The following is a 27,505-nucleotide window of genomic DNA, read 5'->3' on the forward strand; positions in this document are numbered from 1 at the left end:
TGTGACTCAGAGTCAAATCATGAAAACTTATAGTCATTCCTTCACTGATGAAAACAAACAGCCAGAGTTCTTTGTCCCATCCCTTTTTCTAACCTTAAAATAATTATGTGACACCTGGAGCTATAGTAGTTATAGTGTGACCATGAACCAATACATCCACAGTTGTTTAATAATGTTTCTATGTAGCAAATAAGTAAATAAGATACCCAATTTGAAGATGGAGGTTTCTGTCCCGCCTAGTCCCACAGCCACTTAAGCCTAAATAAACACAGAAAGACTTATATTAATTTATAAACTATTGACCAATGACTTAAGCTTCTTCCAGGCTATTTATCTCTTAATTATTAACCCATAACTATTAATCTATGTATTTTCACATGGTCTTGGCTTACCAGAGAATGCCCAGACCTGTTACTCTTTGGCGGCTACATGGCGTCTCTTCATGGCATCTCTTCATGGCCTCTCTTTGCCTTTCTCTTCCCAGCCTTCTCCTCATCTGGTTACCCCACCTATGCTTTCTGCCGGGCTATTGGCCAATCAGTGTTTTCTTCATCAACTAATAAGAGAAACATATATACAGAAAGATATCCCCCATTACCAATTAAATTTGGATTTCTGATAAATCACTAATAAATTTCAAGCATTTGTGTCTTAGTTAAGGTTTCCACTGCTGTGATGAAACACCATGACCAAAAAGCAAGTCTGGGAGGAAAGGGTTTACTTGCCTTATACTTCCAGATCATAGTCCCTTATTGTAAGACATCAGAATCAGAGCTCCGGCATGGCTGGAACGTGGAGCAGGGGTTGATGCAGAGGCCATGGCGGGGTGCTGCTTACTGACTTGGTTCTCCTGGCCCACTCAGCCTCCAAGACCTCCAGCCCTGGGATGACGACACCATCGATGATGGGCTTGTCCTCCCCCATTGATCACTAATTGAGAAATTGCCTTACAGCTGGATCTCATGGAGGCATTTCCTTAACTGAAACTCCTTCCTCTCTGATGATTCTAGCTGATGTTGACACAAAACCCCCTCAACTGACCCCTCAGTCCTGGTCCTGGGCCTTCAACTGCCACTGAGGTCAGAAGGGGCCAGTGGTAAAGGCCCCTCCTGACCTCTCCCAGTGCCAAGCCTTAGCTGCTCTCCAGGACCCCTTCATGCCTTCAAAACCAGTACCACTTGGTGATACTTACATATTACCAAGTCCTGCTGCCAGCAGGAGGTACAACCCTGGCCTACTCTGGAGCACAGCTCCCCTGTGCTCTCAAGAAACACTTCCCAGAAGATTTCACCTCAGTGATGCTGGTCTCTTCTGAATCACTGCTAATCTCTTAGCTCCAGGAGACCAGTATCAATTGTTCCAGCAAAGCAAAGTTTTGCTGTGGAGGTTCTGGTATCTTGTTAATCACAGCTGACTCTTCATCCCCAGCAAAACAGAACCACAGATTCTAACTTCAAAAAAACAACAAATGGTCCTCTTAGTGTCTTTAAACTTCCCTGTGAAACTTCACAAGCCCAGCCTCCATCCTCTGCACTGCTCTCAACATTCTTATGTTCCAAGCTGAACTTTCTATTAAGTGCCACAAACTCTTTAGAATTACCAGTTAGTGGGACTGGAGGGATGGCTCAGGGGTTGAGATCACTGGCTTCTCTTCCAGGGGCCCTAAGTTCGATTCCCAGCAACCACATGGTCCCCTAACCGTCTATAGTAGGATCTGATGCCTTCTTCTGGCATAAAGACATACAAACAGACAGAGCACACATACATATAAAAATAGGTAAATCTTTAAAAACATATCCCTTGGTTTTGTTATTAACTGTATTAAATATGGAATGGATAAAATAATGTTCATAAAGTGTGCGTGTCAGAAGGAAAACAGTAGGCTGACGACCTAGCAAACACCTGAGCCTAAGGACAGCCTTTGCTCAGGGTTGTGTTTAATTCTCCTTTCCTCTCAAGCAGTTTCCTCCTTTTGTTCCGTCCTGTCTGTTGTGGAAGTTTAGGAACTGAAGCAAGGCATGCCGTAGAGTGAGACCAGCATCACACTGCCACCTTGCAAAGCACTAGACTGAGAGATGCAAACCCAAACCAAAAAGGTACGCCTTCTAAGGCCACCACCATGACCGAGGCACAAGACACAAACAGCAGCAAAGGAAGCCTTGCAGTTAAGGTAGGAACGTGGGTCTCTGTGTTTTCAGAGAAACAACCTCAACCTCGGGATTTTCTGAGGAGGCTGCCTCCCTCCCCACCCCCCACTCAGCTGCAGGCAGGCGGGAGGCACACCCCTGCCCAAGCCTCCCTCCTGCGAGTCTGCATATGCTTTCCTGCTAAACGACTCTTTCCCTGGTTATCTCCTCACAGGATACATCTGCTGGGTGCCTAGCATCCTCAGCTCCGCTTTCATCTTTTCGTGTCTCAACACATTGTTTCCTCCAGTCCTGATGGCAGTGTGGAAGGGAGCCATCCCACCCGGCCGCGCTTTGGGATTGGCAGCGAATGAATGATTGGCAGCGGGCATCTCTGTCAGAGCTTTGGCATGCCGCAGAGTGGGAGCCCCGTGCTAATGAATGCCATCTACACCTACCAGATGTGCCCTGGGTGGCATGCCAGGTCTTTTACATAATGCCATTCTGCCGGACACGAGACAGCTGGGGGTGGGGGTGTCTTTTGATGCCTAGGGGTAGGAGTGGGTCTGTCTTCCCTTTATTTTATTTTTTATATTCAGACTACCTTTCACTGTCCATAAGTTCACTCAGCCCCCATTATGTTACCCCTGAAGAGTCTGACGCTGAAGATGTCGAAGGGACAGCTCTACGCTGGAGAAAGTATAGAGTCCTCGGAACGTGTACCCTGGCCTCCTGTGCACCATCGCTTACCTGCTACTTCCTCGGGTTTGTTCTCGGCTGGCATCGCCAGAGAAACCTCTTAGACGTGTACAGAAGGAATTAAAAGCTCCTGGGAGACCTGAAATGAGAGGAGGGGAGGAGAGAGGCCACCCTCTCTGTTAAAAGAAAAAAAAAGTGCACTGAGCGTCCCACGCTTCCTCGGACCCCTGGTTCTTCCCTCTGCCACCACCCTTAAGAAACTAAAGTCTGTTTTCCCGAGGGAAGTACCTTTCCCAAATGTCTGTCTCAAGTTCTGGATAAAGTGTGGAAGTGTCCAAAAAACACGTCTTTTGGGGGACCTGAGAGGCGGCACTGCGGTGGGGGTTGGGGAGCACTTGGTTGCACCGAGGCACTGAGGCAGGTTAGGAACCCGAGTTGAAACCCAACTCCTTCCCCCCTCCATGCCTCGAGCCCACGTGACCTCATGTAGGTCCGGTCCCCTGGTTCGGGTCGGCGCTCAAGAATCAGGGTTTGCCCCTCTGGGGCTTGTTGCTCGCACTTGAGATTTCACTATCGTGTCGTCCAATTAGTCATATTTCACTTCTCCCATTTTATTCAAAACCGTCTTCCAGTTCCCTCGTCGAGTAGGATGAACTATGTGGAAGGCAAGGGAAACTAGAGACATCAGACCGACAGCGGATCTGCGTGAGTCTGGGGTGAGGGTCTCCACTCTAGGAGAACCGCGGAGATCAGGGATGCTAGACTGTCCTCCACGCTTCCGCCACCTCCTCCTACCCGAAGGAATGCCCCGAATCTGGGCTACCTGGGGAGGGCAGACCTCAGATCCTCCGAGGAGCCATACCTTCCTCACACACGCCCTCCCATGACCGCTACCAGCTCTGAGGCCACGAGGCGCCGCTGCCACCAGGCGCTGCTCCAAAGCGCGGGCCGCTGCCCTTGGCCTCGGGTCCCGCAGACAGGGCCGGTCCCTAGCACCCGCGCCCCGCCCGCCGCCAGGCTCCAGATGGCGGCTCCTTGAGCTCGGCTTGCGGGGCCCCAGACGCCGCCCCGCAGCAGCCGGCAGTCGCTCCCCTCCAGCTGCTGCTGAAGAGCCCGGCACAGAGCGGAGAGCCTAGGCTGGATTGGGGCGGGACCCCGGTGACGGAGCGGGGGACTTCAGAAGTCGGCTGGCCGGGACTGAGCGCCCCGCATTCCGCAGGTACGAAGTCGGGATGCGCACAGGGATGCGAGCCCGAGCCTGCTCGCAGGCGACCACCGCACTCTCCCTTGACCTTCCTTCCCCCACCCTTCATCCAGCGCGTCGAGGGCGGGGCTGGGGCTGGACCACCCAAGGGACAGCCGAGAGCCGCTGCACAGCCGCCAGGAGAGGGCGCCCAGCACATAGCGGGTGCTCCGGAATCAGACTGTGTCTAGGCGCTGCGCCTGGCGCAACAGAGAGCTGCTTCTGCCGGAAGGACGCCCCCCTTCCGCCCGAGAGTGGTAATGCCCACCACAAGGGGAGACATCCCACTTCTCCAGTTTTCTTCTGTTCTCACTGCTCTCCACTCGATTTCCATTCTCCCCCCCCCTCTCCCCTCCTCTCCCCTCCTCCCCTGCCCTTCCCTCTTCTCTCTCTCCTTTTTCCTCTCTCTCCCTCCCTCCTCCTCGCCTGGTTCTTTTTCTACTATAGCCTCCACCCTCGCATTTCGGTAATTTCCCCTATTCAGGAGTCCCGACTGTGACTCAGGAAGGTTTTGGGGAAGTGATGTGGAGGGCAATGGATGGGTTTCCTGCCCAGACTTGTTGCTCCGTATGGCGCCTTCAGTCAGCCGGGCGGGAGTATGACCCCAGGAAGTTGGGGTTCTCCTCTGATGACGGTGGGAGAAATGGGGTGTTTAATTTGGGAGTGAGTGCTATGGTGGGGAGCAGCGCATCTTCAGAATGTGGGGTTCTGGTTCCGCTTGCAGGACAGAAGTTCAGTTTCCCTTTACTGAGCTCCTTCCGCCCGACGCACTCGGGACGTTCTACACATGCATTTACGAAGACACCCCAATGACCTAAAGTCCCCCTCCCAGACCAGTCTTCTCTGTTTCTATCTAAGCTGGGGCTGAGAGTCGAGAAGGAGAAAAGACACTCAAGGACGCCCCTGAGCGCCCATCTGACGTCCCCTCTAATCCCCAAGTGTCCCGGCGTGTGCTCACAGGGCTCTCGGGCCGCTGCGCCGCAGCCACTGGGCTTTAGACCCCGAGAGCAGGTTCCATAAGCTCTCAGAATAAATCCCCTCGGAAACATTAATCACGAGGTGCAGCGAGTGCAAACTGAGCCCGCGCGGTGTCTACCTTTTAATCCTGCACATAGTTCTGAAAAGCAGCCTAGGACAAGGGCTCTGTTGATCCCTTACGATCTGCTGAACCTGCTTTCCTGAAATTACACGAAGCCCTGGCCAAGGTAAAGGAACAGGAGAGGGCAGAGAAGAAGCAGTGAGCGGAGACAAACGGGAAACTGGGGTGCACGTCAACTACTAGGGGGTAACTCTAGTGAGGAGTCCTGGAATTGGACCTGAGAGGCGGCACTGCGGTGGGGGTTGGGGGCGCTTGCTTGCACCGAGGCACTGAGGCAGGTTAGGAACCGGAGTTGAAACCCAACTCCTTCCCCCTCCACGCTTCGAGCCCACGTGACCTCATGTAGGTCCGGTCCCTGGTTCGGGTCGGCTCTCAAGAATCAGGGTTTGCCCCTCTGGGGCTTGTTGCTCGCACTTGAGATTTCACTATCGTGTCGTCCAATTAATCATATTTCACTTCTCCCATTTTATTCAAAACCGTCTTCCAGTTCCCTCATAATCGTAATTTGCGCCATTGCCTTTTATCTTTGATTAATTAGGAAGCTGAAAATGATAATGGAGGGCTGGGCCAATAAATTAGCTTTAAGAACAGACGGACCGACGTCCGGAGTTGCTGTGTGGGTGGGCGCTGCGGGAGGGGGGCGGCGGCTGCCAGGGCGCTAAATACACCCGCTAGGCGCGAAATGCACCGGCTAGGACCACTGTCGGTCCTGAGTACTGAAAGACCCCCTTCTGCAGTTTGAGTCTGCACTTGCAGAGCAGCGAGTGGGAGGCGGGGCTTCCCCTTTCTTTCTGAGGCCTGGCTGTGCTAACTAGAGCCCAGATGTAGTCTCCCCTGTTGAACACATTTCTCCAACCAGGAGCTAGGAAGTTCTCATTGGCTTCTGCACTCTTTCCTCCTCTCTCCCCTTACTGATAGAGAGAGAGAGATTGAGAGAGAGAGAGAGAGAGAGAAAAAAAAGCAGCCCCATAGCTCCCAGGCGCAAGAGGCAAGGCCCATTGCGTTCCTTTTCTCATTCCGTGAAATCGCTCACGCCTCCAGACGGCTGAACCAGAGAGCACTTTGCGGCTCTCCGCGGCTTCACCCCACCCTCTTTAGCTTTCAATTGAAAACCAATTATAGGTTTCTATAAATCTGTTAGCTCCCCTTTTATCTGAGGACCCCTGATGCATGCGATATTGCCCTTTAGATGCCTCTTCCGTGTTTTGTTTTACAATTGTTGTATCAATATAATGCGGCCTTTCTTCTCCTGTCTCTATAGATACAGATACAGAAGGGAAAGCAGAGCTATTCAGGCTCATTTGTCCAGGAGCCTAGCAGCGCTCCCCTTTCTCTATGGCTGCTTTCCCTGCTTCGGGAGCAGCAGCAGTTATGGTAGAAGCAGATGGCTGCTGATTGGGGGAGCTTTGTGGCTCTAATGCTGAATACTTTATGGAAAAGGACTTTATCATGCTTGGTTGGGCAGAGGAACAAGGGGTGAGATTTATGGCCAGGAAAAATAAATCTTTTTCCAAGTTGTGGCTCCTTTTCACCAGTGTCTCCTTTGCCCCTGGGGTCAAACACTGAGGAATTGGTTTGATTTGATTCGATTCACCTTTCTGCTAACAGCATTTTTTAGTCAGGATCTGCGTGGAGAGTGCACCGAGAGCCGCAAGTTTGTGAAATGGCCCTGCGATGCTTGTGCCGCCTCAGCATTGTCTGACCACGGAGTGAGGAGCACAAGGACGTGGTCCCCAATGCTGTTTGAGGCCATGTTTTCCTGTATGACTTGCTGAGGGGGGGTCATTGTTGATTTTCCTATTAATTAGTGAGTGGAGAAGACAAGAGAAGAGGGTGTTCCCACAGCCAAAGCCAGAGGAGGACTCTAATCTTGGAGGAGAGAGGAAATGACGAATATGGAGAGAACTGTGTGCATCCCACTCTGAAGGGGTTTAAGCTGGAAGGGAGTTAAGGCATGTTTGTGAATGCAACATTTTTAGACTGGAATTTAAATTCAATCATTGAGGGTCACGCGTGGTGCCACCTTCTACCAGAGGGCAAACTCGTCCCTACACACACCCATGCCACTCACCTTCTCTTATTCTCTGTTAAGTCAGATGTGTTCTGCATCTGCTGCTGGAGTGTGTGCCCCTCCCTCCTCTTGCCTTTAGAACCTGTTCTAAAGCAGTGTCACCCTAAGATCATTGTGTCCCTAAGACACAGTGTCACCCAGTTCTTTCCAGGGGCACACAGAGATAACATGCACAGCTCCCGGAAGCCTGGCAGCAAGAGAGGCCAGTTAATGCCAATGTTGACTGTCTTTCTACTTCAGGCACCTGAGAGAGAGAGAGAGAGAGAGAGAGAGAGAGAGAGAGAGAGAGAGAGAGAGAGAGAGAGAGAGAGAGAGAAACCCTCTTTATCCTACTTTTCACATTTCCTCCTGACCCTAGAAACTGAAAAGGCCAGGACAGCTTCAATAAATGGCACACAGTTTTCTGCCACTAGCTTCCTCCTGCCTCTCTGAGGACCGCTGTCACTCACATTACAACATGCACCTCTGTATCTTGTTTCTCTCTACAAAGGAGAAAGCCTGGAACAACTGAGCCAAGATTCAAAAAGTTATATTCCCAGAGCACCTCACAAGGCCGTATTCAGATGTTTTGCACAGTTAATTTCTGGCCTTGTCCTATGTACCAGGCCAAGTGTTCAGCCACACTTAATTCTTATGCTGATACATTGACTTTAAAAAAATATTATCATAGGTTTATCCTTGCCTTGCAGGAGACAGAATGCCAAGAAACTGGCTAATCCAGGCAAGTGACAGACCTGTAATCTGAACGCAAGCCTGCTCTTGCAGTATTGGAAGTTCAGAGAGGTTAAGTGATTCTCTCAGATGCACAACTAGTTGACTGAAGGCCCAGAGCTCAAATATATGTGTTCAGCATCCCAAATAGACAGCTCTCAGCTACTGTCCCTGTTGTCCTTTAGAAGGAGGGAGAACAGAAGGTCCACAGACATCTCTGGGTCCAGGGACTGGGCATGAGATTTCAGATAGTCGAATACTGTAAGTACCCCTGGCTGTGGAGTGTGTGTATGGTAGCAGGAGGAAGTTGCTAGGCTAGTGTGTAGGTATCAGGACTGGGGAGGGGTGAGGGAGGAGAAACAAGTCCTCTCCTGGGCGGGGAGCGCTTAGCCCGGTCACCCAGGGAGTGCTTAGGGTGTAGCTTGAGAAGGATCCCTAGGAAAACTAGCTCTCTGTGTTCCAGGGCCCCCGTGGGTGTTGCAGGCCCTGTAGATGCTGCCCTAGACCCAGCTGCTTGGTCTGTCTTGCTCCAAGTTCATTTGGGAGGGAGGACTGTGACACCTCTTCCCAGGCAAGGCTAAGGACCTTGTGAGCCAGTGGCAAAGGCTTGCGTGCCTCAGTTTTGACTGCAGGGTAGCACTTGAGTGACCCAACAACACATTGACTTGTTTCCCGTCCACTGACTGAGCCCTCTTTCCTCTGACTATGCCACCCTGATTCCTCTTGTATCTAACGTGGAGCTCTGACAGGTGGCACCTCCCAGGCCTGAAGTGAAGTTTCCCCCATGGGAGTGGGGTGGGGGTGGGATCCTGTCTACTCCAATCCTTCTAGCCTGGCCTCTTGCAAACTCAAGGGGACCAGTTGTGTAGGAAGACAAACAGTACCTTCCTAGAATTTTGCCTACACCTCCATCCAGAAGTCCTCAGCTTTCACTGAGCCCCCCCCGCCCCGAAAGCCGGTGAATGTACAACTTTCCTAATGAGAAAATGAAGGCAGCCTTAGTAACCACAGTATTTGCCCTATACTAGGAATGTCTGTGCTCTTGCTAAGTAGAAACTCAACTTTCACAGTAGCTTCATAGAAGGGTTCCTGCACTGCCTTGTGTTCGTAGGCATAGGCTGGAGCACAGGTCCGCATTCCTCCCAAGCAAGGAGTGAACCCAGTGTGCCTCCTCCGGTGGGGTACTCAGAGTACAGCCTTCCCGTTCGTACAGCCTTCCCGTTCGTGCTGTGCAGGCGCTTAGATGTTAGGTGTTGGTTCTTCTTGGGTCTGGGTCCCTACTCCTGGCTTCTAACTACGCGAAGGATGTTCTCATTAATGAAGGCGTTGAGACCTCCCCAGGATGTCAAAGACTGAAATGAAACTAACCCTGGCTCTTGGAAGTAATCCCTTACCATCTGCGCAGCAACTGGCTTTCCAAAGCCAGCTCGCCCTGGTTCCCTCACCGAGTCCTTACTGCAGTCCCGAGGCAGCTCTTGCCAGCTAGTTCAATTGCAGGAAAACGGAGGCTGAGCTAGGCCACTGGCAGCCAGCTAGTGAGTGTGCTAACACCACTGGCTGCACTCACAAAAGCGACCTTCCAGGGCCAGGTTAAGCACCTGAGCAGGTGGAGAGTGATGCTGGAGTGAAGGAGTATTACGGTCAGAGCGGGTTTCGCCCTGGGACCCCTTTCTAGCTTTGCCATTAGAGGAGAGGAGGCATTAGGAGATTAGGCAGTCTGGGAAATGTGACAGGTCCACAGAATATCTCTGGACCTCTGCTTTAAGGAGTGCACCAACCACACTGGTTGGCCTGTCCCTACTCCAAGTTCAAGGCTCCTCAAGCCCCCTCTAAAGATGGCCCCCCTCCACTGGATGAGGGCGGTGTGCTTTTCTATTCCCAGGTGACATCTTCAGTTAATGGCCCTGCAATCCGGCGAACTAATGCAAATATTGTGGAGCCCTGGCTACTTTCAAGTCTGGAAAATATTGTTGGGTGCTCCATCCTTGGGGCCGGTGGTTTGGCCTTCTCTGGAAGACTCTTAGCTATTGCAAAGACATGGGCACCTGAAAATCCAGACATCATAATTTTCCAGACCCAGCAGCAGTGCCCATACTTTGCCTTGTCTCCGGAGCTCTGAGTTCAGATTTGGTTCTAAGGGGTCTTGGGATACAGCAGCCAGTGAATCTAGGGAGGACATGGAACCTGCTGCAGTCACAACCATCGACTTTCTCCACAAGTCCAGAGGAACCCTACTTGTATGCAAACAATGTGCTAGGACCTCAGATAAACTTAAGAATGTATGATACTACATAGTCAAATTATATTGAGAAAATGCATCTTTCATAAGTCTACTATTTTACCTCTACCTTGGGCCAATAGCTTTATCATATGACTTCCCCAGAAGTATGTTCTCAGAACAGTGTCACATGAAGACATGCAACAGAGAACATTGAGTACATTATAGGCATGTAGCCAAGGAAAGTAAGAGAAAGTCGTGGTTTTGGTTGCTAATTTCAACAACTTTCATGTCCTGTCATAAATACACAGGCCTTCAGATAAAGGGTTAACATTTTTTTCTTGAATGGAAGATGACACTTCAAATGCCAGGGAAGCAAAGAGTCAGCCTCAATTAGAAAGAAAGCCAACCCTGAGTGTTTGGCCTCCCTTGGTGCCAGGCTTCTCCATGGTGCTGTATATGTAGGCCATACACATTAGGAACACCTTTGTGTGTCTTTAGTTATGGTCCTCGGGAAGGGGAGGCCTTAGGAACAGGGTGATGCTGTTTTAGAACAGGTTCTAGAGGCAAGAGAGGAGTCCACTCCAGCAGCAGACAAAGCACACCTGATATAAGAGAAGCAAAACTCAGAGGGGAAGAGAAGATGGAGGATATGATCATATCTTGGGGTGAACTTGGTCACTAGTTGAAGATTGCTTTATATGTATTTCTTTATATTTCAATTTCACTCTAAATGTTAGTTATCCAGAGACAGAAGAGAAAGAGAGAGAGCCATTAATTCAGTGGACTGTTGAATTTGAGGCCTAGGAAATCACAATATTACAGTCATTATGGTCAATCATGTTTACTCAGGAATATTTCAAAAGATTCATCTGGCAATTTTAAATAAAATTCATTGTTTAAAAATACGAGTTCTTGTTAAAATCTTACAGAGGCTCATTGATGTATTGCTTATCCTGTTACTGGTGACTACCATGCCAGGTTGAGAGGTAACTTTTCATCTTATACATTCAAAAGAACAAACATACATGTCAGCCCCACTACCTGGTGTTCCCTCAAACTCATAAAGTACATACATGGCTGTCTGCAACACCTATGATTTTACTACTGCTTCTGACAAAGTTTTCATCTTTGAGTTTTTAAGGAGACTACTTCTCCAAGTATTCTCATTGAAAACCATATTTGGTGATGGCTTTAAGTACTTTTGAAAATCTATTGAAAGTTATAGGCTTCCCACATAACATTTGGGAAAACATCTTCTACTGGTGTTCGATTAATCTATGTAACAACTGTTGTCCTTTTACATTGAAATAATGGAAGATGGTTTGCGCTCCAACAGTTCAATTGGCATGATAAGCGGGGGAATAATTTAAGTTTCAGGGGGACTCCTAAGACTCTTCCAAAGCAATGTGAATCTCACAGTTGTTAGTATTGATATCATTCCCTACTGTCAAAGGTCTCAAAAAGTATATCATCCTTAGCAAATGCTATGCTAGAAAGGCCTGAGCATGTGTGCACTTTGGCTCCACTCTTTCCCAAAGAGAAGGAATGCTTTTCTTGCTCCTCACTCGCAGAAACAAAATTCCTTGCAGGCTAAATACTTGCCTGCTCAGAAGGCCAGCTGGGATTAGGCAGGGAAGGAGTCTTCCTGGGAAGTGCACACAGTGTGTCAAAGGGTGCCTCCCCCCATTAAATGGCTTTAGTGTCTGACAGGTGTTTCTCCCAAATCAGCAGCTCATTGTTTCTGCTTCTAAGTGAAAAACATCAATCATGTTTTTCCCTTTAAAAAACTCCTTATTTGGAGTGATGAGGTTAGATAACATCATGCTGTACCTGGAAGTCCCTTCTCTCTCTCTCTCTCTCTCTCTCTCTCTCTCTCTCTCTCTCTCTCTCTCTCTCTCTCTCTCCTACAGACATCCCTCTGGGATCTTAACCAGCTTGTGAAGAAGCTGTCACCTTCTGCTTCATAGATAACCTGTCATCTCATGGGACAATGTCCTCTTCATCTCTAAGAATAGTTTTGCCAAACTCTTTTATCACCAAGACTGTGCTGGTCAGTTGCTTTGGCAATAGGATTGGAGGTAGAAACCAAGACCTAGGCAGACATAGAAAAAAATGGTATGCTCTTGTTACCAGTGGTCAATCTTTAAGTGACTTCTTTTCAGAGAGATGTCATTTTTCTCCTGTGACAGAACTTTGCGAATGTGAGACCTGGCTTCTTAAACCTATGGGAGAAATTCGCTGAGAACCAAATTTCACTTCTTGTCCTTTCTTCCCTCTCTCTTTTAGGTCATAAAAGGAACCATGTTGACTTCCCTAGCCTTCTCTTCCAAAACAACACTGCCATTAGTCTATATGTATGTTTTCTGGTCACACCTGCAAGGCACCTTGTCAGAGCAGAACAGAGTGAGTGCTCTTACTCATTATGGTTGCACTTCTGGTTATTTAGTTGGAAATAAACCCCAAGGAAAGAGCTGCAAGTACATTCATAAAACCAGTGTTCTATGTCATTGCATAAAACTACTGAGTGCAGTGTATTTTTATAGTACCTTCTGAGGCTGAATAAATGTCTCAATTCTCCATTTAGCATTGTTGAAATACCCTAAGTGATTTCAAAGTAGTCTGTGCACTACCTTAGCCCACACATTGCTAGAAAAATAAAAATAATCAGTGGAGTTTGTTGATATTCTATTAATGACTGTCATCTTGACCATTTATATGACCAAATAAAATGCATACCACTTAAAATACTGGAAACCTCTGAAGTAGAAATTTCAGCCTAGCTGTTTGGACATATCAACCAGCTATTTGGTCTTCAAACAAAAGAGCAACTCAGATCCATAAAATGTGAGGGAGTTTTAAAAATTAGATTTAAAAAACAGGAAGGGAAGTTCACTTAGAGGATGAAAAAAATGAGATGAAACATCTGTTGATAAGATTCCTAAAGAAAGAGAGAGAGAGAGAGAGAGAGAGAGAGAGAGAGAGAGAGAGAGAGAGAGAACTTGGGCTGAAGGGTAAGGAAGTGGTAAAGAACTGAGGGAGGTTGCCCCCCTTTTGCCTGATGTACTGAATTCTAGCTTCCCTCCAGTTTTAGATTTGAAAGCCAAGCTCATTAACTCCCACTTTAAAAGCCAGAGACATTATTTCTTCCTCACCAGGTAGAAGCAAGAACTCAGTACTTGGGCAGAAATATAGAGAGAGACATGAGACATATACTGGAGGAGAAAAAAGCCTGACACAAGAAAAAAAACCCTCTGTTTAGAGTTAGTTTTCTAGAAGCCTACCTTCTGGAGTGGAAATGGGTGTTTGGGGTATTTATAGGATGTACAAAGATTGTTAAAAATGTATGGGCAGATGATGTTGTCTGGGAAAAACCAAACTTGGTGTTTTCTAAACAATAAGCAAAGCAGACACAAAGCACTGTTCTGTTCTACTCATTAATGGAACTGAGCTCCCCTGAGCAGGCCTCCTCTTAATGTTTGTGTTATCTGAACTAGGCCTTGGTGTCTACACCACCACAGCTGAGAATGGATTGCCCTGTATTCTGGTTGTGAGCCTAGCCTCGTCTCTCCAGCCCTAGAACTGACTTTCTGTCCTTTCTACTGCTGACATCTGGGCCTTCATGGTCTTCCGTGACTTTCCTTCTCTTAACTCACTTGAATATCTTTCCTATATTCTTTTTTTTTTTCAGGGGCTTACTTTCTAAATTTGAGACAACTCTCTCAACATTCTAATGCTCCAGTCCTTTCTCTGAAATATCAATATGGGGATGGTGTGGGGGCCAGGGGAGGATGAGGGGCAAGGAGGAGGAGAGGAAGAGGAGAGAAGGAGGGAAGAAGGAGGAAGGGAAGAATGCAGGGGTTCAGAATGAGGAGAAATCAATGGAGTCATAGGAAAACTGAGGGATAAAGACAGCTGCAGACTCTCACATGGAGATACTGGGAGACTGCCATTTAGTTTAAACTGAACAAACTTACAGAGGAGAAAGGACACTTTAGGTTGAAAAAGAACTGCTGTTCAAGAACTCTCTTTGAAATGTCAGTAGTCAACCTGGAAGTTAAGTGAGAATTTTGACCTTTCTCTTCATCTATGATGGTTGTAACCCTTAACTTGCTCCAGCCCCAGTTTACTTCTAGGCAGGGATTCTGTCTCATCAAGATTGGCAACTTTCTGGGGCAGGTGAAAAGAGAAGGCTCCGGAGGAGTGAACTTCCAGGAAATTCCCTACATTCATGCAGCGCCTGGCCTGCCGGTTCTTCCCTGGGGCAGGTGCCTGCTGGTGTTGATGGTGTCCTGGTGGTCCTCTAGAGTTCCAGACAGAGGCCTCAGAGGTACATGAGAATCATACTGTCAGCTGCTCTTTGCCAACCCTTCATACGCTCACCCTGAGAGGCAGGCACAGAGATTGTCTCCTTAAATCCTGACCCTGCCTCTTGCCCTTTAGCGAGCAAACTCTGCAACTGAATTTATACTAAACCTGACCTTATTGCCCAGCTGAATGCAGTGAGAATTGGTGGCCGGAATTGAGGGATCGCCTGTACCACTCAAAGGCCTTTCTTCCCTTAAGAATAGAAAGCCTACCAGAGAAAAAACAGCCCAACAGCCCGAAAGCCCCCAGCGTCATTGTGTAGTGGCCCCTGCAGAATGAGTAAACTCTCTGGCTGTCAAAGACCTCAAGTCATTAGCATCAGCTGCTTCTCTAAAGGCCTAGCCAGCTCCTCTAAGTGGCTTAGCGCACAAACGAGGCTCCCGAGACAGCCTCACTCATGTGACTCCATCACTCCTCCATCAGCGGCTGGATGTGAAAAGCTCTCGAGAGCCGGGTCTCAGTAATAATTTTTATTTTACTTTGAGCCATCCCCCCCGAGGTCTTAGAATCCCGGCCGCAGTTCCCATTATGAGGCCCCTTGGGGACCACACAGTACACTATACAGAGGGTGAACAGCTTTAACACCTGAGTCCAGGGACTCAAACTCTCGCAGCCCATACCCACTCGGGGACCCTTGTCCTGAGACCTGAAAACAACCGAAGTCCTTTTAGGAGGTCTGGCAGCATTCCAGATTTATCTTCTTACCCCAAGTCTTGGGGCGGGAGAGGGCTAAGCCAAGTTCTTACCAAAGTGCACCCCTTGGTCTCCCGAATCTCCACGGGGACTCCCTGGAAGGAAGGGAGACTGCTTTATAAGACAACCTGGTTACTTGTCACCTCCTAGGCCACTAGCCTCACAGATTAGCTGCAGATAGCCAGAGAATCCCTCTGGGAAAATCCTCACCCTTTCTTTGGACCACAGCACTCAAAACCCAGGGGACATGTGCCAGAAGTCAATGCACTGGCAACATAGCCAGCTCCTTGTCCTAGGTCCTCCTGGCAAACCAGAAAAGAACTGCTCTCCTTCTGATACCTTCTTTCCAGAGCATGAAACCGATTTCTCCTTCGGGGAGTCCCAGAGGACCCCAGCCTCAGGAGGAGGAGAGGTTGGCTGCTCTTGGGGAGACTTTACCACTTGGGGAAGGAGCTCAGGATCTGCCTGGTGCTGGCAGGCCGGAGAAACCAGGCTTGCAGCGCCGGAGGGAGCTCCCAGACCAGCAAGAGTTAAAGGGAGGGGACGTGGGCTGTCACGCGTCATTGGGCAGATTATGTGCAGCAAACAAAAAGTGTGTGTCTGCGTGCCAGTCAGTCACTGCATCGGGTCCATCTGTACAACTCGCCTCTCTCTCTCTCTCTCTCTCTCTCTCTCTCTCTCTCTCTCTCTCTCTCTCTCTCTCTCTCTCTCTCTCTCTCTCTCTCTCTCTCTCTCTCTCATCTTCCTATCTGCAGCATCTCTCTTCATTCCTCTCTCTTTGGACAGAACCTACTAGAATGACACCGGCACCTCTTGACATGGAGATACACTAATGTAATAGGCAGAAAGGAACACTGGGTTTCGCCCTCTCGGTTCCAGGTGGCCTTATTTGGGCGACTCGGTCCAGACCTTATTTCTGGTAAGTCTATTTGTATTGACGTGGAAGGGGGGATGGGGAAAAGGCAGGTTGAGTGAAAAGAGTGGAAAAAAATCGCCTCCTTTCTCCTCCTTTTCTAGAAGATAGGAGGGAAACGACTGCCGAATGTTATTTCCACTGCCACTAAGATTATACAAAGGGAGGAGCGGGTGGGAGCACTTTGCTGGAGAAGCTCGGGACTGGGGAGCTCGCGGCAGCCAGACAATGCCAGCCCGAACTAGAGGGAGAGCATCCGGCAGCAGCAAAGGCAGCGACCAGCTTTCAGCGAGCCCACCCGGCTCTAGGTTTCCTCAGAGGATCTGCGGAGGAAGAGAACCCGGGGCCTAGAGATGGGTGTCAGGCTGTGAAAGGTTAGCTAGGTTCTGCCTATTGCTTAGTGTGGATGGTTTGCGTCGTGGCGGCCACCGTGGCAACACAGACCGCTATTAGCTCAGGCGTGGGACCTTTTCGCTGTATTGTTAGATAGAACTGCATTTTAATGACTGCGTCCCTTCTGTTGCTGAAGTGGTGGGCGATCTCCTGTCACAATAAAACGCTTCTGTGAAGGATACTTTCAAAAGCGAGGCAGAAATCTAGGTACAAAACGTTAAAATGCAAGTAACTGGGGGATAGAGAGCGGGATTCTGCTGACAGGAAGCCAAGAGAACCTGTATTCTGCAATGTATTTGATCTGCAACTGGAAACCAGAAAGGGACGGCATATCCAAGACAGAGTGTAGTATGCTAAACTTTCTATTTTGTGGCTGCTTTCCTTATTCCCGCTGTCTGGAAAGTATACTTGCCATTGGGGCATGCTGGAGAATGAATAGAACAGAGACTAACCGAAGTTTCAGGCATTACCTTTTAATCACATTTGTAAGACTAATTGGTTAGTAGATGCTGATAAAAAATACACATCGCCGATATTGTTCTGTAACAAGCTGCAAGCTATAAAAGAAAAGAATAAGATTGATGCTCCCCCTGCCACTTAAATTATATAAATGCAGAGAAATCACTGTCAATGGTGAAATTACTAGAGAAAAATCTGTAGAGAATTCATTAGATCACTCAGAAAAATGATATGGCTGGCTAACATCTAGTTTAAATATGTTAAATCACTGCTGTCTTTAAGTCCTAAGTTTTGTAGGGGGTGTCCAATGGCTGAGGAAGGAAAACGTCCCTGTATGACAGCTTAATAGGGAGCCCTCCACTGGGGCATTACTTTCTAAATTGCTGCGGATTAAACAGCTGGAGGGCCCACTGAGGACCATTCAAGCAGGGCTTCCCCCTTTTGCCCAAACTGGGTGGTATCCGGGGATGTATCTCAGGCAGGGGACACTTCAGGCCTGCCCTCTACCTGCTCGCTTCATGGGCCACAAGCAACTCAATCCACCCCCTTGTATAACAAGGTAACTGGGATTCAACCTCATCCATAAATAAGCATGTCGAGAAAAAAATAATTACCTCTGCTTGCTGCTTTTAATTAAAGCCTCGGAGGGACGGTGTTGGATTATGGTAATGAGTAGACATGCGTCCCTTCTTGTAGGCTGCAGAGAAAGGTTAGCTGACACAGAATTAGTGGCCCTGACACTCCACTTGAAATCCATTCGCTATGCTCCGCTGTCCCCGCCTGCTAGCTAAGGCTGCTCTCCTCATTAAAAGAAAAGAAGAAATTAGATCGAGGTACCAGGGTCCAGTACGTAGGAAGACAGGACTTTCCCCCAAGGGTTAGAAGTTTGGGGTTTTTGCATTCAGTCAGGAAAAAAAATTATATACCCCGGTTTTAAAAAAATACTCCACCTTCATCTAATGTTCACAAGCTCTTTATTTTCTGTTTCCCGAGCAGGAAACATGCTCTCGAGCTTCCCATTCCAGATATTTAAAAGGAGAGAATATACTTCGAAGTTGGCATCTTTAAACCCTGCCAGATTGGTCTGCTTTATTTTTAAAATAGGAGCTATGTAAAAAACGCCAGCAAGTGCAAAGAAAATATGTCTAGTAGCAGTGGAAATGCTCTGCCGAGGTTCATAGCAGAAAAGGCAATGACAACTCGCTTCTTGTCCTGTGTATCTGCCTTTAGCGATGGAGGAGTCAGGCATCCAGAGAGGCATCTGGGATGGAGACGCCAAGGCTGTCCAACAATGTCTGACAGACATTTTTACCAGTGTATATACAACCTGCGACATCCCAGAGAACGCCATATTCGGTCCCTGTGTTCTGAGCCATACTTCCCTGTATGACAGCATAGCCTTCATAGCCCTCAAGTCCACGGACAAGAGAACCGTACCTTATATCTTCCGGGTAAGTCTCAGCTGGTAGTGGGGTCTGAGGGTAAACATTCCTGTTGGGAATGAGCAAGGTGCCATCCTAAGGACAATGTGATAATTCAAGCAATCATAGTGAACACAGCAAAAATTAGAAAAGAAGAACTAGACTCCAATTGTCAACCCATTTTCTGAGAAAATTTGACTAGAAATACCAAGGATGTGTAAATCGGTGCCCTGTAGATTAGGACTCCCTAATTTGCAAGGGAGGCCTCCCTAGGTCTGGTACTATTTACATGTTAAGTACTCCCTGGGAGTACTTTCACAAGTATCGAGAGTGCTTGTTTACTAGCCTGGAAGTATCCTCGCCTCCTGAAGAGCTAGTGTTCAGAGTATGTATTTAAATAAAAATAGTATTTGTTTTGTCAATCAAGCATTATAATCCACATTTGTGTTTGTAACAGGCCTCACATTTGCTAGGCTTTCTTTTTAAGGAAAATTTGTTAGTCCTTCAAGCCATGGTTGGGAAGATGGGCATGAGTGCCATAGAATAATTTCCAAGATCCAAACTTGCCTCTTTTGAAACACAAGAAATTCCCTCTTCTACTTCTGCGATAATGGAAAAGGAAATTCTGAATAGGCTAATCTATACAACTGACTTAGTGTCTGTAAGGACGGTTATCCTGCCCGTTGACTACAAATATAGGGACGTGGTCCGACTCAGGTCACGTTTTGAAAACTTAGTTTAGGATGTTGGAAAAACAAAAACCAAAAGAGAAGGAAAAGCCCTTGTTTCTCTGGTTTCTGTCTTTCACGCGGACGTCCCTTCTTGTGTTTCTTCAACTCTCCAGGTAGACACTTCGGCGGCCAACGGTTCCTCAGAAGGTCTCATGTGGCTGCGGCTGGTCCAATCAGCCAGAGATAAAGAAGAGCAGAATCTCGAAGCTTATATAAAAAACGGACAGCTGTTCTACCGCTCTCTCCGCAGGATTGCCAAAGACGAGGAGTTACTCGTTTGGTACGGGAAAGAACTGACAGAGTTACTCTTGCTCTACCCCTGTAGATCCCACAAAATGAACGGTAGGTTGACTCGCGACCTGCGTGTAGGGAGGGAGAAGGGCGGGGAGCAGTAGGGACTAACTCAGGAGCCTGGGAGCACCTTGCTACCTCTGGGCATCTCACAGGATAGCGGGAGCTTCTGAGATGTCTGTCCAGAACGGAGCTGGGACGGAAAGGGAACGGAAAGTTGGGGTGTATCTGACTTGATAAATGTACTTCAGCAAGCCAAGAAGGAAAGTTGCACCAAGTAGGACAGGATAGTAGTATATTCTTTTCTTGGGCATTCAGCCCAGAGAGATAAACTGGATTTGTTATGGGGATGATGGCTAAGTGGCCTGAGGGTAAAGCTGACTAACATGTGGTGTGTGTGTGTGTGTGTGTGTGTGTGTGTGTGTGTGTGTGTGTTTGCTCGCTAAGCAGGGTCGTCCCCTTACACATGCCTGGAGTGCAGCCAGCGTTTCCAGTTTGAGTTCCCCTATGTGGCACATCTGCGATTCCGCTGTCCCAAGAGACTTCACAGCGCTGAGGCGAATCCCCAAGACCAACAAGGCAGTGGCGTGAGCACCAAGGACCAAGGCTGCGGCGGTGGCAAAGAGCAGCAGCAGCAGCAGCAACAGCAACAGCAGCAGCAACAGCAACAGGAGGCGCCCTTGGTCCCGGGCCCCAAGTTCTGCAAAGCGGGCCCCATACACCACTACCCGGCGCCGTCCCCGGAGGCTAGCAACCCACCGGCCGCCGCAGGTGCGGGCAGCGCTAAGCCATCCACGGACTTCCACAACCTGGCTCGGGAACTGGAGAATTCCCGGGGAGGCAGCAGCTGTTCGGCGGCCCCGAGCCTTGGCGGTAGCCGCACCGGCCACCAGGAGGCGGAGCTGAGTCCCGACGGTGTCGCCGCGGGCGGCTGCAAAGGGAAAAGGAGGTTCCCGGAGGAGGCGGTGGCCGAGGGCGGTGGCGCGGGGCTGGCGGGTGGCCGTGCGCGCTTCTCCGAGCGGCCGCTGGCGGCCTCCAAGGAGGAGCTGGTGTGCACGCCGCAGCAGTACCGCGCCGCGGGCAGTTACTTCGGCCTGGAGGACAACGGCCGACTCTTTGCGCCTCCCAGCCCCGAGACCGGCGAGGCGAAGCGCAGCGCCTTCGTGGAGGTGAAGAAGGCGGGTCGCGCGGCGGGCTTGCAGGAGGAGGCTGCGGCGGACGGCGCGGGAGGCACCACCGAGGAGCCCGACGCGGGAGGCGGCGGCAGTGGCGGTGGCGGTGGCTCCTCCACTCCCGCGGCCGCCTCGCCGGGGGTCGCCGAAAAGCTGCTAGCCCCGCGGCCGGGAGGTGCGCTGCCCGGGCGGCTGGAGGGCGGGAGCCCAGTGCGCGGTAGCGCCTTCACCTCGGTGTCGCAGCTGGGCGGCGGTGGCGGCTCAGGGACCCCGGGGACCGCCGGGGGCGCCGGGGGCGGTCAGGCGGCTGCATCGGACGAACGCAAGAGCGCCTTCTCGCAGCCGGCGCGCTCCTTCTCGCAGCTGTCCCCGCTGGTCCTGGGCCAGAAGCTGGGCGCACTGGAGCCGTGCCACCCGGGCGATGGCGTGGGCCCCACCAGACTCTACCCGGCCGCCGCCGATCCGCTGGCCGTGAAGCTGCAGGGGGCCGCGGACCTGAACGGAGCCTGCGGGCCCCTGGCGAGCGGCGGCGGCGGCGGCTTGCCCAAGCAGAGTCCCTTCCTCTACGCCACCGCCTTCTGGCCCAAGAGCTCGGCCGCGGCGGCCGCGGCGGCGGCGGCAGCCGCGGGGCCCCTGCAACTGCAGCTGCCCTCGGCGCTCACGCTGCTACCGCCCTCCTTCACCTCGCTGTGTTTGCCCGCGCAGAACTGGTGCGCCAAGTGCAACGCCTCCTTCCGCATGACCTCCGACCTGGTGTACCACATGCGGTCTCATCACAAAAAGGAGTATGCCATGGAGCCCCTGGTGAAGCGTCGGCGGGAGGAGAAACTCAAGTGCCCCATTTGCAACGAGTCCTTCAGGGAGCGTCACCACCTCTCCAGGCACATGACCTCGCATAATTGATGCGGAAAGGACCCTGGCTTTCCACGCGTGTGCACGCATAGTCAAGCCACCTGAAGGAGCAGACGCGCGAGGACATCCACCACTTCCTTATGCCCCCAAAACACTGCAACCAAACACGTACACACACAGGTCCCTCCCCTGGCCAGAAGTCTCATTATTCAAATGTTTAACGTGGGAGACACACACACACACACACACACACACACACACACACACACTCGAAAGGATGGTGGATTTTGGATTGGGTGGGTTGTTTGCGGGGGTTTTCTTTTGAATGCACGGATTTTCACTTTCCAAAAAAAAGGTACATTTAAAAAAATGTCATATATTGCAACATATTGATGCATTTGTCATACGTTTCTACTTAAATTATTAAGCACTTATGGTTTAGATATAATTATATGTAAGGACAAAATTTATTTTAGATATAAAGTAATGGAGGAAGGTGAGATGCGTTCTGCATTTCCTGATGAAAGCTGTGTTCTTACAAAAATAAACAAAATGAATAAAAACGGGGGTCACCATTCAGTTTACGTTTCCAGGGGGAAGTGCATGTATCAAGAAATGATTATGGACTTCAATGAAGAATGTCATCAATTATGTAAATATGTATTTCCTTTTAATACAAAGTGTAATTTTGTGCCAGTGAAATGGAGTCTGAATAGTTATGTGTTTCCTTTATCCCTAAGAGATTTATTAAACTTTATAGTTTATCAAGGTATGTTGGATGCTTTGACAATAAATAACTATTTTCTTCAAAGCAAATATTTGGAAAGCTTTTAAAATTTTTTGTAGGTCAATATACTTTTGGGTAGTTACTGTATCTTCATTGATTGCTTGAAAAGAAAGGAAGCCTGTGTCTTCCACATTTATTTATTATAAGCAAGAGTCTAAAACAAGAGTGTTGATTGTTACTTGAATATTCTTTAGTTGAAAAGTGTTAGGGTGAGTGATCAAGCACAAATCACTTAGACAGTACTTGTTATACAGCTAAGCTATCATGATATTGTTAGCTCCCTTCCAGAAGGAAGATAATTAATCTCCACACATGTGACCAATTTTTTGGACAGCATCTGGAAGAACAGATTAAAAAAAAACACACCACTTTAGAATCTAGTAGTGATGCTTCTTCCACCACGGGATGTCCTACATTCTAGAAGTTTCAGCTTTCTGCCATCCATTAGGGACTCCATAGAGAATTTGTCGAGTAATCAGGGTTTAAAGATCAGGGTTTGGTGATAGTCAGTGTATTAAGAGGCCTGGTTTCCACACCTGTTCTACTGGGAGTGATCTTGAGACTGAAATACTGAAGAACCTAGTGGTTCTTTATAAAAACCTCTCTGTCATCTTCAGGTACTGCCAACAATTCTTAGAGACCGTCTATGTCTATGTCTGTGATGAGCACTGTAGGTGGCTTCTAGACTGAACACTAGGTGGCCAGTGAGCCTTCTTGGGCAGCATATTGACACCCCAGGGGCCCAAGGACAGACTTATTTCTCCAGAGGTTGAGCGTCGCCCCCCCAACATTTTCACATTCTGTTGATTTTCCCCTTATGTCTAAAGGATATATGTGGATAGACTCCTAATGGGAACTTCACACAAGGTCTCTCTTGAAAGAAAGACTTTCCAATAATTTTCCCTAAAGGGTTTTGAAGCCTTCATGTTTTAAGACCACCAGACAGCAAGTTGCATTAGAGTAGGGATCCTATAAAGAGTAGGTATAGTCGGGCTAGTAAATTCAGGGAGAGTAACCAAGTTTGATAAAAAAGCTGATTGGCTTCCTTGGATTCATTCAAATCCTATTTTGCTAAGACATTTCTTTGAGGCCTGCTTTCAACTTTCCCACACAGCAGTTTGATGTTACAGTCAGCCTGCTCAAGACATAGGGAAAAAGAATGGTTCAAAATTTACCAATTCTGTCTCTGCTAATTTTGGCTGGTGTTACCCTGTATCACTATTCACATCATTTGGTATACCTGATGTGAACATATATCATTTGACAAGCAGTGACGCATGTTCTGGTGTCTTTAAATTACTTGTACCACTCAAGATGGGTTTTGTGTTTTGTTTCCCAGGGAACCAAACAATTGAATGTAAAGAGAGATTTCTAGAAAAAAAGCCAAGATCAGCTGTGCAGAAAATGGAATATCAAGAACAGAGGATGCTATTTAGGTGTGAGTAGAACATGGTCCTTAGGAGACACTTGCAGCATTTGACAGATTAAACTATCTGTGTCACTGGAACAAAAATCCACTGAAAACCAGCACATGCAGGACACCTTGGCAACCAAATTTAAGAGGAAAAAGAAATACTTGTATTATTTTTCTTATTCCATCCAATCCTTCTGGATCCTCCCCCCCTCCACCACCACTTTAACCTAAACAGCTTTGTTATGGGTGGAGATTCAGAATGAGTTGTCTGGAAAAGTTCAGCAAACACTGCTCCTAGAAAGGGGCTCGGAAGGACACAGGCAAACCTGATAGTCCCTTCCTTATTCTCTTTGGCTTGGTCATTGTCTCACACATACTATCAAACAGAGCTGCCCAGTGACTGAGCTTTGCCTGTGCGCTTCGGGTAGGCAGACACTTTAGTTGTGGGGTTGGCCGTGCTGAGCCAGGTCTGTGTACAGGCCGTTTTTGGCAGGAGGTATTAAAGGAAGGATCCCCAAAGCTAGTTTTACCCTCATCCAAGGCAATGCTTTCTTTTACCGTGGCAATGTCAGATGTGCTGCAATCTTTTTCCGCATTCAAACCCCAGAAGAGAGTTTCTAGAACTCACACTACCTCCTAGCTGAGCTCATTGGGTGAAGCTGCGTTAATGCTTCCACACAGCTGCGGAGGAAATAAGGTCACAGGGCCCCAAGACAAGCTGGTCCCACAAATTCCATGCCAGGTGTCCCAAGCTTCCAGGCCTCGCAGGTGGCCTGAGGTCTGAGTGCCCTGCGGGGTGCGGGGGAGGGGGAAGCAGGTCACAAAGCCAACCAGTTATGTCCCAGCATTTGTTGTGTCCCAGTCACTGGAATAATGCCTAGAAATGATCCGACATCTGGGGTCTGAGTGTCCTTCATTCGTCTCTTTCTCCAGGCGTTTGCAGGTGGAGGAGCCCATATGTTACAGGACATCTTTATGGGGGTGCAGCGGGCACCCACAGGCCTGTACAACGGGGAGGGAGCCAGAAAGGGACTTGTGTATCTGTTGGAATGTGCAGCACGGGAGAGTTAATTCCGAAACGAATCTCATCTGGGAAAGTTCCCAGCTCCTAGCAGCCTTGACGTTGCAGCTCTCAAACACCTGGAGCCCCGAGTGTGTGACAGCCTCTGTAAGGCGGTCAGGGACTAGTTGCAAACACACATGTGTGACTGTGGTCTCCTATGAAGTTCAAATTATTTGATATGTCCCGTGCAGGACCTCTTAACGATGGCTTCCATCCTGTTCACGTTCAACTTGTTCCTGGCAGCTTACTTACCTCAGTAGACGTTTTGCCAGCGAATGTGACCTCTAATAGAAAATTGTTGAACAAGCAAGTACTAGAAGTGTTCAGAAAAAGAGCAAGGAAGCGTCCTATCTGTCCCCTCCAGTCCCGCAGCTGCCTCATGTCCCTGTCCATCCATTCTACCCCACTCCTACCCACCCTCATCTTCTCTGTTCTGAGTACTGAGGGCATTGAGCAACCTACCTCACCCGGGGCCGGGTAGTGTTCAGCTTTTCCAGTGTTTCTATTTCTCAGTCTCCATAGACCAAGTTCACTCCCGCCCAACACTGCTGTAGGCGTCATGACTGGGGCCCCGCCCCGGATCTTAGCCCTGCTGAAAGGCTGGCATCTGCCTAGGAGGGGGCGGTTACTTTCCTCTCTTTCTTCCCTGGTGGCTCAAGCTCAGGTTCTGGAATTAATAGAGCTGATTCTATGATATCTCCTGCCCCCATCTCCTCCTCACTCTCCTGGCCTGTTTCCTAAACTCTGGGGATGTTTTCCTTTTCAGACTCATAAGAAAAGTCTCCCTTGGAAGCTCTGCCCTCCAGGCAAGTGGCCCAGGTACTATACTTGAAGACTATATTGCAAATTACTCAGTCTGGACATGGAAGAAAGGGACTATTCCTACAACACACACACACACACACACACACACACACACACACACACACCATCTTTCAGAGCACAGCTTCTCCCTTTCCCCGCTGTAGACAGACAGTGAAGAACTTTGCAGAATTATGTCTAGTCTACAGGATTCATGGATGATAAAACTGAAGACTACATTCTTTATAAAATGCTTCTTTTTCTATTTACTATCAGGCTGTCCAGCTTAAACTACTGTGCTGATTACTTAGGTATCCTCTTCCAAGTTGTGTATATACTAGAATGTCCATGTAAGTTGCACACACGTCCACCTATATACAAACATTTAGCATACATACAAAATCTATATATAAATTTAATACATACTCAAGCACATAACAGGTTGGAACTGTTTTAAATATTTCCCTGTATTGACTTGGTTTAATCCTCACAACCTACTGAAGAGGATAGCAACAAAGCCACCAATTCCCTCATGTCTCAGCGTGGTTAGCATAGCTGTCACTCTGGAAGAGAAAGGTGAGGTGTGAGTATTTAATTGGGCATAATATAAAGAATAGTGGATCATAAGTCAGACCTGCTCCAAAAGTGTGGCCTACCTGTTTATACTTCCTTTCCAGAAGATATGAGTAATTCGTGTATGGACTCATCCCATAATAATGTCTTAAAAATTAAATATAGCTATATATGTAGAAGTCTGCCATTCTGTTGTTTAATGGACATTGCTGTTGGTGGATGAGACAGACTTATTCTTTCCTTATTCATCTTCCTTAGCTTGTTAAGATGCTCTAGTATTGCTATGAGAAGTCTTTTGTGGCCTTAACTTTTTTTAATGGTCCTTGCTCATTTGAATCAAAGGTGAAAGTGATCACTGACTGATTCTGGAGGTGTATAATTTGGATTTCCCCTAGTGTGTCAAGCTTGCATGAGGGCCACTGGAGTGGAAGAACCTGAGACATAAAGTCAAGCCAAGTCCTGGTCCATTCATTTGTGGTTTTAGTTGTCTTAGTGGCAATGGTACTAAGTTGTAAGTATAGTGAATTTCCAGGACTTATAAATGATAAGCCATCATGAGCGTAAGGATAAAAAGGGCCATAAGAAGAATCTGAGCAATAGGGTTTCCTGTCGTAGACAGGGTGACCAGAAGGTAGAAAAGTAGATTGTTCCTCCTCCTACCTGCTGGGTGACAAACATAGCCTTGCATGGGAAGCCCTGCTGTGTTCAGTACTTGAGAAAATGTTTCCCCTTGCAGATTATAATGCCCCAGGAGCTGGTACCCATTCATCAGTAAACATCATGCAAGGGATCCTTGGCTCCTGTTTAAGCTTTTCAGTATTATCTTTTATTGCTAATATTTTCAATATTTAAAGGTGCACTTTGAGCTACAGGACTCTGCATTTATTATAAGTTACTCTACTACTTAAAAAAATGGAGACTTGAAAACACATATCATATAGTCTCTTTCCCCTGTTCTTTAGGGTACAGATTATTGGTTGAGATACTAAGATCGTTTGTAAACTGAGACAGTAGGCATACAAAATTTGTCAGAAAAAAGGTCATGAAATAAAAGTAGCTAACTCTGTCAGTTCTTTGTTTCTTCACTTGTCCCCAAAACGCTCAGACACCAACTCAAAATGCTTCCCCACCCCCACCTCCTGGATTTCAGAAGAGCAGTGCACACATCACATCACGTCTGTCCTTGGTGGAGAGCCCTGTGTGTGGATTGCTTCCAAAGATGAAATCTGGGCCGGTGCCCTCACACTACACCTTTCCTCTGAGGTCATCTCTGGGCAGCTGTTGCCAGTGTTACAAAATTGCAAACTGCTTGTGCAACTCGAGTAGCCTTTTCTGTTTTGTTTTGCTTTGTTCATTTTCTAGTGAAGTTTTAACTTATTTTTTGTAAAAGTAGTTGATGACTTCTTT

General features: G+C 48.3%; 1 protein-coding gene and 2 long non-coding RNA genes across 4 annotated transcripts; 2 read left to right on the top strand and 1 right to left on the bottom strand.

Annotated features, from left to right (window-relative positions):
* Positions 1–595: 595 nt before the first annotated feature.
* LOC121140887 lies at positions 596–3,798 on the bottom strand. The gene is made up of 3 exons (XR_005877838.1): positions 3,688–3,798; positions 2,877–2,964; positions 596–881 (listed from the first exon to the last, which is right to left on the bottom strand). It is a non-coding gene; the product is annotated as an uncharacterized LOC121140887 (long non-coding RNA).
* LOC121140888 lies at positions 1,905–3,109 on the top strand. The gene is made up of 2 exons (XR_005877839.1): positions 1,905–2,170; positions 2,362–3,109. It is a non-coding gene; the product is annotated as an uncharacterized LOC121140888 (long non-coding RNA).
* A 137-nt stretch (positions 3,799–3,935) lies between the features above and the next one.
* Positions 3,936–22,276, top strand: Prdm8 (PR/SET domain 8). Of its 2 annotated transcripts, none has more exons than XM_021226024.2 (4): positions 3,936–4,044; positions 18,224–18,444; positions 19,259–19,487; positions 19,887–22,276. In XM_021226024.2, the coding sequence occupies exons 2-4, from the start codon at positions 18,226–18,228 to the stop codon at positions 21,509–21,511; spliced, it is 2,073 nt and encodes a 690-aa protein (XP_021081683.2). In that variant the 5' UTR covers positions 3,936–4,044; positions 18,224–18,225; the 3' UTR covers positions 21,512–22,276. The 2 variants fall into 2 exon arrangements, with proteins under 2 accessions (XP_021081683.2, XP_021081682.2); XM_021226023.2 differs by lacking the exon at positions 3,936–4,044 and adding an exon at positions 15,765–16,147.
* The last annotated feature ends 5,229 nt before the right edge of the window (positions 22,277–27,505 follow it).

Source organism: Mesocricetus auratus, unplaced genomic scaffold (assembly GCF_017639785.1).
Source record: "Mesocricetus auratus isolate SY011 unplaced genomic scaffold, BCM_Maur_2.0 Super-Scaffold_100006, whole genome shotgun sequence".
Lineage (NCBI taxonomy): Eukaryota > Metazoa > Chordata > Mammalia > Rodentia > Cricetidae > Mesocricetus > Mesocricetus auratus.